Source organism: Frieseomelitta varia, unplaced genomic scaffold, assembly GCF_011392965.1.
Source record: "Frieseomelitta varia isolate USP_RPSP 00005682 unplaced genomic scaffold, Fvar_1.2 scaffold_445, whole genome shotgun sequence".
Lineage (NCBI taxonomy): Eukaryota > Metazoa > Arthropoda > Insecta > Hymenoptera > Apidae > Frieseomelitta > Frieseomelitta varia.
Genome location: NW_025110196.1, coordinates 182,562 through 196,252, shown reverse-complemented (window position 1 = coordinate 196,252; position 13,691 = coordinate 182,562). Strand labels below are relative to the sequence as shown.

Below are 13,691 nucleotides of genomic sequence, written 5' to 3'. Positions count from 1 at the left end.
CTTTGTGCAGTCGAGTATTTTTTTTTTTTTTTTTTTTTAATAAAAGCTATAATATGTATCCAATTCATGGTGATATATTGAAATTGATCTAGCGACGATAATTGCAGTGATAAATGAGATATTCATTAAAATAACAACCTATTAATATACGTGCACAATCGTCTGCCACGCGGTCTGATACATTCTAATTATTTCTTATTAACTCTCTATAACGTCATATAATTTGGAAAGGATTTTTTCTAAAGAAAAGAAAACTTTCATCGTATCTTTAATTACACAAAACAATAGGAAACGAATAGAAATTTTTATTCCATTTTATATGTGAGAAGTGATCCAACGATGCCAACTAGGATTAAGACAATACAGTACAAAATAAGCGATAAAAGAAATCAATCCTCTTTAGTTTCTTGATTTGAACCGATTTCACAATTATGAACAGTTGTTTCACAATTTTTCGTCCAACGTCTTCGTACATTTTCGTAAATTCTGTCGTTCTCGTAACGTCATCATTACACGTTGAAAGTAACAAATCAACCCATCAAAAGCAAGGACCATCGAATACAATGCAATGAATCAAATATTCGTCGTCGAACTTGTCGATCGTTTAGCGGCGATAACGACGCACTGTTAAAACTGACCGGTTAAAATCGGACAGGAACGTTGTCTGCGACCATGATTTGGGGATTCGAACTGACGGTAATGATGCGTAATGCGGGCGTAAGCCTTGGCTGACGTTCTCAAAGGGAGAATTGCGTTACGGTGGATGTGTTCACACGCAAACACGAGGCAGGCAGTCGAACGCATGCATGTAAGCAAAATACCGAAACCATGCACCCCAACCGCAATCCCCGGAAGGATGCGCGTTCGAGCACACAGCGCCGTATTATTCCAGCTTGCGCGCGATGTTGTCGTAGGACTAATGAATGCGTTGATAACCGTTTGCTCGGTGAATATCAAGACGTCTCGTATCATCTTGAGAAACTTAGAACCGCATTACCCCATTTCGTTTGATATTTGCACTTGACTGTCACTTCTGAGAAGACATCGTAATCTTAAATTTAGCTAACAATTCGTACTTCCGCTTTTCATAATTTACTGATAATTATACAACGAACGTATACATTTGGCGTTGTACGATGCGATGTGTAATAGTATAATATCTAAACAGACGCCTAGAGTGAAATAACGCCTATAATAATGACGTAAGAAGAACAAAAGAGGAAATTTCTGAGTCCTGAGTCAATTGACAGCCAATAATTCTTATAAATAGACTTCTTATTATTTCTTGCGAAAGTGTAAAAAATGACAGAGGATATTATTTTTTTCAGAGATTGACACTATGTATCATTAACTCTTGTCTATTATACTTGTTCTAGCAAACCTTAAACCAAGCTTTAGATTTAAATGACGTTCACATGTTAGAAAGATATAATTAATAAAATTTCGTATTAAATACCATTTGATTTCCAATGATATCATTTTAAATAAATTGCTGGTGATGATACAAAGAAAGTTTCTCGAATATAAGCTTTCTTTCTTTGACGAATGAGAACTAGAATGTTTACCATTTACAAATTGCCATTAAATATCGAAACTGTTGTGATTTTGAAACAAAGAAAATCGCACAGTAACAAACGTGGACTCGCTTTGAAGCTTGAAACATCTACTTTCAAAGTATATCGTTCATTTTTTTTCCAAGATGTTTTTAGAGTACGATAGCAAACGATGGCAAAGTGAAGACAATTTCCTTCTCGAGAATGGTATATAAACTGTCGTAGTGTTATGCATAAAAACATAGAAACATAGAAAAATTCTTTCCGTGAAACTGAATCTACAATGGATTTGAAGATTGAAGCCTCTCCTTTCATGATAACCTCGGGGAACTTGCATTTATGTATGATCATTTTATTGAACTTTCAATATCAGGCGAAAACGAATATATTGCTATTTCCTGGATTCAATAAAAACATTACTATTTCTTGAATTTTGAAACATGTCTAACGATATTTAATGAGATGTTAAATGACTTCTAATGACAGTATCACGTATCGATTGTTTTTAACGAGACTTTAAGAATATACATGAATATCACAATTATACTATAAGGTAACGTAATGTAATAATATATTATCAAAAACATATAAATAACTCAATATTCCACCGTTTCGAGACTTAAAAAAATAACATCGTTTTTAAAGTAACCACAGACAACAGCACAAGAGTAAGAATTCATGTCTGATCAACGACGTAAGTATTCTACTTGATTACCCAAAGATTTCTATCCTCTATCTGTAACCGATACAATTGATTGCCCGAAAAACGGATAGAGAAAATGGCACTATAATTCTCTACACGTCGTTACGAACATTTATCCTTTGTATAATAAACGAATAAGCTTAGTTCCGTTAGTAAGCTCCCAACGTTAATCGAATAGTCAGCGCATAAAATACGACGTCGGACGAGGACGGTGCACGAACGTAACTCGAGTGCCTTCGAGAGACCTCCCTGGACACCATAGTCGCAGCATGGTTATTTGGTAAATTAAGAAGAAGGACTCTCTCTCTCTCTCTCTCTCTCTCTCAGAATACATCCGGACATTTCCGCCGCGCTTCGTTGCAATTCTCTTTCAGGAAGTAAGCTCTCTCGTACTCAGTCATTGGATCAGCGTCGTTGTAGCTCGCTGGTAATCTGAAACGGGGAAACTTCGCTGAATTATCGTCGTAGCGAGATGCGGCTGTAATTATTAAAGGGGTAGCAGAGGGCGAGTATAAATAATCAGCGAAGCATTCGCGTAGCAATCGGCCGTGGAGGAAGTTCCGATAGCAACGAGAAGTCGAACGTAAGGCAAATCGTGAAGGCAAGAAAAGAACATTTTCTACCCTTCCGAAAATCTCACGGTCCGCTTTCTCACCCCCGTGAAACTCGAAACCAATCGAAAAATGAAATATCGCTTGGTAATTATAGCGGAACAGTTCAGCTTCTTTCGAGATTGAACAACAAGCTGCCAGAGTGCGGAACAGCTCGCGTCAGAGGCTTCGCAACGATTATTAAAACGGAACAGACGAGAAAAGTATTCCTTGAGAAAGGAATACCGAAAGGGGCTTCCGAACTTCCTCGCACGGACGCGCAGCCGGCGGCTGCGACGTCGACGACGACGACGACGACGTTAAACGTCAAGCCGGATGTCATGAATAAATTCAACGTGTTATCAAAAAAGTGTAGCGCGACGAACGCGGCGTGCCGTGGCTGCTAGCTTCGTGCTGTTTCTCGAGAATCGAGGGCGATTTCTCGAGAATGCCGCGGACGCGACGACAGTTTGATAGCGTATGCACATCCTCGTTGACTTTTTCTCATTCTTTATCGATCTCTTCGTTGCGCTTTTTCCTCCTCTTCGTCCCCTTTTCCGAGTGTACGCTCGAGTATTATGTTCCGTTCCGCGTTGTATTTTTAATCGACAGTGCGTTGAGAAAGGAAGCACGTCTCGTTTGTCTTACGGAGAGTGGCCATATTTCGGTAGCATCAACTCTGAAAATATATTTCAATTTTTCTTACGAATGATAGTTTGATTCGTGCCACGAGAGACAATGCCATTTCACCGTCTTTTCTCTAGCGTTCGAACGTTTCCCATAAAAATGAATAAATATCGCCAAGGAAGAAATAACATAATTTGTGATTAACAATTGTTAATAATTATCCTAATTTTACTCTAATTAGAAGTGCATGCATACATATTAGATCGTTAACTATATATGTGCAAATGTAATGTTTTTCCGTTGTTACAATTTTATTCATTTTTACACTGTTCTTCTTTCATAGGAAATATTGGAACGTGCCATGTATTTTTCGTACGAAATCAAACGTGCTTCCGTTCACGGAAGAGAACGAAACGTAATATTTGGAATCGCACATCGAGAACAAATGTATTTTTCTTCGCATGACAAATGAGACGTGCTTCTTTTCTTAATACACGTCGTTACAGTATCTTCTTAACAATTGATAACAAATGTGCCACTTGTCTTCCGTTCTTTCCTGTCTTCATCGATTTCTCTTTACTTTTTCTTATCGTTTTCTAAATATTTTTTTCTCTTTTCTCCGTTCCTTTCAACCCTAGTACGATCAAAAAAAAAAAAAAGAAAGAAATGATAATTTATTCAGATTTTATACTGTCAGTGTTTTTCCTCGTCGATCAATCCACAATTAATCTGCGCGTCCCCTATCTTCCGGACCCTATTTACCAACTTCTCGATATCCCTCCTTAATCAATCTTTTTGCTAATCATCATTTAACCATTCACCGGTGCCCACTTTGATCGTCATCTTTTCGGCGTGTTCACTTCCTCCGCGCTGATGAACATTTGATTAATCAGCATTTTCCATTCGGTACGCTATCTCCTGGCTATTCGATATTGCCTCGATCAATCTTTCTTCGTCGATCATTCCCCCTATGCCGTACGATTTTTCCATTCTCGATCGACAACTGAGATTGAGAAATCTTTCTAGTCATAATAACCATGACATTTGATTCTTTAATTAACAAACGCTGATTGTTATTATACATCTGTTCTTTATTATTAAAATATGCCTTGTCTTTCAATAGGTTTTCTACTTGTCTAGATTTAATTATGTTATTTCTAATAACAATGTAAATAAAAATAGAATAACTTTTATATAATAACACTTGCTATTAATTCATACAACATTAATATTAATGTTAATAAGTATTATTAAATATCGCTCACGATCGGTTTGTATTTTTAAATTCGTTAGTTCGAGTCGAATTGTTACATACTAGAATAACTCAAAAGTTGAAATATTCAATAAGACAAGAGTCCAACGTGAAAATTTTCTTTGCTTACTCACGAAATAAATACACGTTATTCAAAATATTATAATAGTTATATTATTAACATTGATATTAATATCAATAGCAATTACACAGTTAACAACTGAATTGTACAGTTAAACAACCTGTTCAACGAGGAAAGAATCTAATATATGAAAGGGATCTCAAATTTAAGGGAACCAACGAAAAGGTTACATTTGAGCACTTTGCAAATACTCACGAAAACATGGCGTGTAGTATCTCTTGCATGAAATGACCTTTGCCAATCTCCGTTTGACTCCTTCCAGCGGCGTTGCAAATCGTCTTGAGAACGCAGGCTTTTCCATCCTTGCCTTGGCTTGGTAGAACAAGAGGAGATGGTTAGAGGGTGGTTAAAGGAGCGCACGGATCGTTTATCATTATCAGGCTCGTTATCGCCGCTCGGTTGTCCGTGAGTCGGCGGTCTATTCATTAAGTTCACGATAATACCATCGTGCCTTGATACTGGCCGAGCACGAAGTGGTTCGGTGTAAACCGGCGAACGTTTACAACCGCTCTCTCCGCCCTTTCCAGCTAAACCCATCCCCTGCCGACGTCTTCGCCGCGAGTAAATACTGGCAATTATACATAGAACATCACGGCCTCGCTATTAAGATCCGGATGATCCGAGTGCTATGCACTCGCCACGCTGCAACCTACCGCGAATCTTGAGACAGAGAGTTCAGTTTCGCTGTATTCGGCGAATCAGATTCGAAGGACTTTGGGCGAGAACTGTACTGTTATATCCAGTGTAGGATATATGCATTCACTCTTGAAATCTAATTTACATGAAATGTAGAATTTTTAGAATTTTTACTACTCTATTAATTTTCAGGATTTTTATATCTTTCGCTGTACAATATTTTTTCTTTTTACATAAATTTATCATTTCATCGTGCTTTCAAATTATGAATAATTGTAAGAATATTTACTTTTCTAGTAGAGAAGTAAGACTGTTGTTGTAAATGTGTAATGCCGTAGCAAATAAATAAAATATCAATAAACGTATACGTATTAATAAATATTGTTATTAATAATTACCGAATCACTCTCGTCGACGATAATTTTACACCTTCAGCCGTGAACAATGATCGTCGAGATCTCCGAGTCTTTTCTACAACCACCGCGCCGTACATTCGAATACTCCGCGGCTGCTATTAAAATTGAAACAGCCGATGTTTGCTCGTATCAACTTGCTCGAAGCTACGTGTTCATCCGATTAAGAAGCCGCAGCCAGGCTCGAAGAACAATAGGAAGAACGACCGAACGCCGTGCCTGCGATCAGACAAACCAGCACAGCAACGCTGGCAGCATCTTTCGCAATCAAAGGGGAAATGTATCGAGAAAATAATTTTCAACGTACGAATATTTGTACGGCACGTTCCCGGTGACAGTTTACCGATTCGCGACGCGTATTTATTGTCTCGTGGGAGGGCTGGTGGCGAAACGAGGGTCGGGACCCTGGTAACGAGAGGAACGAGAAATCGATTTCGAAACGCGAAGCACGAAGTAAATGAAACGGGCATAAATATAAAAATTAATCTTGACTGCCATTTGTCGGCGTCGGGCGAACTACGATGCAGCAGCTTGACAAATGGTTACCAATATCGGGGCAATCGAAGATATTTATGTAAGCAGCGCGATGCCCGACCGCGCGAGTACGCGTCGCTACGCTGAGCCCTGCTGTTTTAATCGATCGATGCCAGCCTTCTTTCGAAATTACGCGCCCGTGTAATGCACCCCTTTCGCCCATCCAGAGAAGTATCCGTCGTTTGACGGATGTGTTTTCCTATCGTTCGATCCGCTTACCGATACAGGCTGCTTCAAAATAACACGCCGTTCTTCGTTAGTTGAAACGCACCTTTCCCTTTCCTTTTCATTTTCCAACGTTCGATTTGAAATATTTGAAGTTCACCGCGATTTGTCTGCCTTCTTCTTTTCTTTCTTTTTTTTTTTTTTTACAAGTAAAATTGGATTATACGGATTATGCACGAGAAAAGTTTTAAATGGCGATAAATATGGATTGTATTTTGAAAATGCGAGAGTGACTCAATAATTATTCGTGATGTAATTATTGACGTAATATCTGTTGGAGTAACAATAGATAGAGTTCCTACAACAATATTATCTTTTTTTATAAATCCTTTTGCTTGTCAACCGGTTCACTTTTATACAAGCTTATGGTTATAGTTAGATTACACAGAGTATACACGAGAGTCGTTCGAAAAGTGATATTCGTTTAGAAATAATAAACACGGATTTTGTTCATTCGTAGCTTTAATATAATTATATTAAAGCCTTTATCCAACATATTAAACATTTTTCTCGATAAGAAAGACTCTTACATAATTTCGTTTATATTTGAGTCATAAAAAATAGTAAAACTTACGACATACCGTTTTAACTTTATTTGAAACATTGTCTTTCTCTTTCCTCCTTTTTTATCGTATCATGGAGCTAATTATTAATCAATAAATACGACGAAAGAATCTGTTTCTGAGAACAAACGATCTTCTGACGTCAAACGTACGCAGCGGAGAAAAGATCTAAGACACGAAGGCGCGATTCCTTTAGATAAATCGACGCGAAATAGAATCGCGCGGCTTCCACGACTCGAAGGTTCTTCATGAGGGCCCTAAACATCGAAACGATTGGCGAATCGATCAACGAAAGCCTTCTCTCGGCTTCCGCTGATTCGACCCTCCGCCTTCGAGGGCACTCCACTTCGTTGCCCGCGCGTTCTCCGCACAATCACGCGTCTAAGGCGGCATTATTCACGAGGAAACAAAGCGGCCGAGTGTTCGCCGATGCCTGGATTCGGCCGTCCGCCCGAGTCGAAATCTCGAGGCTCGAACCGTCGGCAAAACGTCGGAGAACCTCTTTATCGTTAACGCGATTCAGAGCCCGCACAATCGCGGACCGTCCGCGAGAAAGCTACGGCCCTTTCACCACCCTCGCTCCCTTTTTCTCTTCCACCACCTCCTCCTCCTCCTCCCCTTTTCGTGGCTACCGTCGAACAGAGGAACGAGCGACGAGAAAAGGCTCGATTCGGCAGCGTCGAGCTTTGTTTCGTTCGCCGGCTTCTTCTGGACGCGGCCAAAGAGTTGGAACAGTGGCACGAGATGGAATGAGAGAAAGTGAAAGAGAGAGAGAGAGAGAGAGAGAGAGAGAGAGAGAGAGAGAGAGTGAGAGAAGGGGGGAGGAAGAGGAACAGAGAGCTTTGAGTTTGGTAGAGCCTGAAAGAACAGGGAAGGTTCGGTCGACGTTTCGCGATCGCCTTCCGCTATTTTCGTTGGTCAACGTTTGTTGACGTCGAGGAAAGAGAAAAGGGAACCAGTCTGAAGAGCCAGCCACTTAACCCCTCCCCCTTCGGCCCCTCACCACCTCCTCGATTCTCATTGTCGTTTTTCGCGATTATCCGGCGAGAATCAGGCAAGTGGCCGGCTCTATCGATGGTGAAAAAGGAGAAAAATTCGAGACCACGAATTGTTTTGCATCCGGAACGTCTCTTTAGCCAGGACCGAAAACGAAGAGGCCCCTTGGTAAGCAGGGGAGGGGTGGGGGGGGGCGAAGAAGAAAGAACAATGCCTTCGAACGCCGTCGCGAAGAAGGATTTTTCTTTCGTCGTGGCAAAACAATGGTAGAAGCAAGTAAAATCGGTTTCCACAGGTAGCTTTGACTGGTCCTCGAACCACTTTCTTGTTGGAGGCCGAACGATAAAGACGATCTTACTGGGAATGAATATTAATAGAATAATACGTAAATAATGTTTGTCTAGGTTTGAAAACTTTTCTAAATTCGTACGGTCGACGTTTTAACCACTTGCGCTAGAATAACGTGCTACGCACGTCGAGAACCTTCTGTCCCAAAATTGCAATATTTTCTCAGTTTTAAGTATATTTAAGTATAAACCCGGGCGAAACAAATAGTAAATTTATTACTTCTCAAGAATTTCTATCCAGCGATGCCATGCCCGACGAGTTCAAAGAGAAAGCGACGAATTATTGTATACGGTTTGGTCGCTCGTTATGGTCCGCAATCAGTTGCCAGCGCAAGCGGTTGAAACATATGTCTTGTCTCATAAAAATTGATAAATTTATTTGATCTAGAAGATTAATTAATAACGAAACTCTGCTTCCGTCTGATAAAATTCAAATATACGTGCAAAGAGAAACGAAGATGTTAAACATTTCACGTCACTGATATTAGCCAAAATCACAGACTTGTCTGTCTCAACGAAAGATTCATTTCATTTATTTGACACGAGATAAAGTTGCTCGTTCCATGTCATTTTAAATTGAAAACAAAGAAACAAATGAGTAAAAGTTGTTCATTACTTCAAAAAGAAATTTGCTCATTTCTTATATAAGCTTCGAACATCTGTATCTCTGTAAGCTCGTTCCATTTCGAAAGTTTCTTATTCCACAGTTTTCTCATTCGCGAGCAATACGGTACGAAAAATATTACATCGTCAGACGCACAGATTGGTACAGCTCTGTCTATGGTAATGAAATAGAAAGGCGAGTAGCGTCGTTCCAGGTGATCGGGTTAATTGTAAATGCATGGGACCCTTTGCCAGCGTCCTCTTTGAAGATCGTGACCGATTTAATCGTGTTTTCGATATCCTTCACAGTCTCGTATAGCTGAGGATTTAATTCCGCGGGGCGGTGCCAGGTTCTGGAGATGCGCCACGTTATCCGAATTGCTATTTAAGTAACCGCGACGAACGTAAAAGCGCATCGAAACTGTGTCGAGTAACTTCGTTAAGAGCTATCCTCGTCGGCCCGCTTCATACCAGCGAAAAGAAGCTAAGGCTATTTCGAAATTTCTGTTGCGTTAACAATCGGAGATTTACATCGAAACGATCTCCCTTTCAACCGGATCTTTGAATAGAATACTCGCGTATCCAGAGTTTATGGAGAATGTATCGAGCTACGACGATTGATAAGTTAAAAAACACATCGTTCCTTCTTGAGAGAAAAAGTGGAGGTGGCATCGAGCATTTTTGACTTAAGGAACAAGGTTTTGTCGCATTTTCAGTAATTTTTATTTACACCGTATAGTTTTTCAGATGGATGAAAATCATCGCGAACAAATTTTTCAGAAAGTCCTGATGTTCAAATTTTAGGAACAACTGAAACGAGTTTCGCTTGTCTCTCTGCAACGTTGGAAATGTCAACTTCTAGGACTCGGAATTTTCAAATCGATTTCGATTTCGATCGAGGAAAGTCCTCGTCAGCCAAAAAAACTCGCCAAAAGAGTCGCGATCAGAGAAAGGAAATTCCAGGAGTCTCGCCGAGAAACTAGATAAATTAGGGGATGCGATTGGCAGAACGCGAAGAGATCTCGCGAAAAGCCGGAAAGAGAAAGAGAGTCCTTCGTTCTCCTTTCCCCTCGCCACTCACCTTTCCAAAAGAAGCTCCATCTTACGATACAGCTGCCTTCTGCTCCGACGATGATAATCTCCAAGCTTGTTCGACAGCGTGCTCTTCGAAGGTAACTGCCATGCCTGTCCAGCCGTCAGGCCGATGTTGAAGAATCCTTCAGGCTTCGTGTAGGTACTGATAGTCATGCAGTACACCAGCTGCACATGATCGAACGTTTGAGAATTAGTTCCTCTACGTAGAATACGTGTATGTTAGTGATGGGCTACAAGGCCTGGATATGTGCAATCTTGGTCATGAATTGTCAAACAACCGATAAAATTAACCGTGTACAACATTCTATAACTTGAAGGTTACCATATCGATCTCTCTATTAACGTTACAGTAACTTCTATCGGAATAACACGAGCTATGAATTTTCATACTGAATGCACTCCTGAGATTCACTAGGAATCCATTATTTTTACGTTTGCTAATTGTTTTGTTATTACAAGTCTAAACAATGAGAAACACGTCAGTCTAATTATATTGGCAGACACTATATCTTACAGATCGTACAGAATCGTGAAACCAAGAGAGATTAGTAAACAATTCGATCGAAAATTTTTCCAAAAGCACAGATCTAAGAAATTCCTTTATCCGCGACAAATCGTTTCCTATTTCCACCCGATTTTGATTTTCCAATAATACACAGTATCAATTTCATCAACTAATATCTTCATAAAGGGATTTCCTTTGTTCGTGTCGTTGAATCGTTATCTTTCTCCACTCTTTTGGTCCTCAAAATACGTTGTGATTCCTATGGACTCTGTACGTACTTAACCACTTGCGCTGGCAACTGATTGCGGACCATAACGAGTGACCAAACCGTATATGCAATAATTCGTCGCTTTCGTTTCGAACTCGTCGGTATAGAAATTATTGAGAAGTAATAAATTTATTATTTGTTTCGCCTGGGCCATACTGAAATATACTTAAAACTGAGAAAATACGGCAATTTTTGGGAGAAAAAATTCTCGGCGTGCGTGGCACGTCGTTCCAGCGGAAGAGGTTAAGGGCAAAGATACGGAGGAGAAACGAGCATTCTTAGGATGTTAGGCGCGACACCCTACTCGGGATCTTCCAGGTTGTTTAACGCAAGATGGAGAAACTCGTCTGCGGTCGAGTGATGAAAGGGATATGGAAGCGATGAAATTCCTCGAGTGAAAAGATACCAGAGACAGCAATTGGCAGAGGGGAAGAAACGGCTCGTTTGTCGATGAAACGTCGTCCAAGTGCTTCGACGAATCGGAAGCAACGAAGTTCTAGATTGAATCTGGAAGAGAAATGCACACGATGACACAAAGAAACGAACGTCGGACGAAGATGGATCTGGTTGCGTTGCCGAGTTCACCGTGTCACGCGACCCCTTACCGATTCGAAAATGTCAGCCCGCATTCGGAATTTCTAGTCCCATCAACAATTCATCTCACCCAATTACCGACGGCTCGGAGATGGAGCCCGCTTTCAGCTCCTTTTGGCGCTTGAATTTTCCATGGGAACGTTCCGGGGCCACGGAGGACCCGCGACCAGGGGCGCAGCCAGTTTCGGGCCAGGCCGCTCGTTAGAAATTATCCGAGTGTCATTCGCAGCGTACAACTTCCGGCAAGTTATCCAGTTGAGACGCGACCGAGGACAAACGCGTGTGCGCGATCTCTAACGTTGTAACCGAGTTTTCTACGATGTAATTAGAGGATAGTGGCGGTGTTCGAGCATAGTTGAGAAGTTTCATTAACCCTAAAAGAGAGACAGAGAGACAGAGAGAGAGAGAGAGAGAGAGAGAGGAAGTTCTCGAGATAATTAATTAGAAAATAGAGCGATCTGTCCAGCAAAATGAAAAATCATCAATGACTGAATCATACGAAAAACGAATATTTGTCACATTAGTTGAGATTTAATGATTCCAGGGGAAACTCTCAGATTTGTCACAAAAACCTTGTTGTACTTTTTACTTATGATTCGTACGATACTATATTCGTTTTATTCAAGATGTTCAACATAATGTTCTACAAATTCAAAATAGATCTTGTTACTTGAAAGGCTACAATTTGTATTTCGAGGTGTGTTTAATGGATTTTTATAATTATATATATAATAGAGAAGAATAAACGCCTCGCAAGGGAAATTAGATCAGAGGATGAATTAGATCAAAATAAGAATTCAGTACGTATTATAATTGATGGGTTATTGAATTAAGTATGAAAGAGAGAGAATCAAATAATGAACAAAAGGAACGATCATTTTCAAACAGAACCATCATTCGAGCAATTACTTCTGTTATAACTTTTGGTTTAACGATCTTTCGCATATCATTTTGTACATGCTACAAATTTTATATCGATTCAGTTTCTTTTCTAGTACATAAGCCTATGTTTAGATGCATATGCTTCAAATGGCGTAATAAACCAGTAGTATTTGCATACTTAGTTTTAAATTAATAGTGACAATGTGTGCATTCCGCCTTTGTATCATTTTTTCCTGAAAATGTTCCCAAACAGAGCTTCTCTTTACCTTCTTCCTTTACACGATATCTCCTGCACTACTTCCTGCTACCACAAGTTTAGTTCTCACTCGACATTTTTTTGAAAGATTTTTACTCTTTATGAAATTCACACAGATTTTGAAATATACGTCTGAACTTCCCGAATTTCTCAGCGATACTGATCAACAGCGTACATAATATCCAAGTACTAAGCACGCAGTCACACGTTTGTATACATCAGGTCACACGATTCTTAGAATCGGTGTTTCCAATAATTTCACTGGCAGAAGAAATTGAACAGTATATTTACATATTTCGTAGGCTGCTATACAGTACTGCAGAGTAATTCGAGGAATCGGGAATCTCGAAATTTTCGGGAACCCGACCCGACCCGTCTCAAACTCTTCCCGACTCTTCCCGACCGAGTTCGAGTTCCCGATATTTTCGGGTTCTCGCACACCCCTAAAATTACAGTAGTTATTGTTGCCTAAGATCAATGGGGGCAATAAAACTGTAAAGTTGAAACTACTACTAAATAAAACATAAGAACTGTAAAACTATTGATTACTGTAACAGAAATAGTGTTTTTGAAAGTATTGACAAAGACTACCACTTGTTGTGCATCGCTGACTTTAACTTTATCTGATGGTTGAGCACCGAAAAAGGTCATTATAAGTTGAACCTTCATCGTGTGTACATCGATTAAACATTCGAAGTGAATCTTTAAATAATATTTCTGAATATTTTAATTGTTTAAACATTATCTAACATTTCCAATAATTTACTTGCAACAATTAAACAATAAATTTTCTTCTCTAATATGTCTAAGTATTATTTCAAATATTTAACTAATAATTTATAAGAATCTTGAAGAATGTACTTAAACGAAATGACGTTGACTTATTAAATGAAATAATTAATTTAAT

The 13,691-nt window shown here is 39.6% G+C and overlaps 1 protein-coding gene across 1 annotated transcript; it reads right to left on the bottom strand.

Moving 5' to 3' along the window:
* Window positions 1–2,048: 2,048 nt before the first annotated feature.
* LOC122532264 lies at window positions 2,049–13,453 on the bottom strand. Its single transcript, XM_043660876.1, has 4 exons — window positions 13,376–13,453; window positions 10,266–10,444; window positions 5,063–5,179; window positions 2,049–2,688 (listed from the first exon to the last, which is right to left on the bottom strand). Exons 1-4 carry the CDS (start codon window positions 13,451–13,453, stop codon window positions 2,580–2,582), a joined length of 483 nt encoding a protein of 160 aa, XP_043516811.1. The 3' UTR covers window positions 2,049–2,579.
* Window positions 13,454–13,691: the final 238 nt, after the last annotated feature.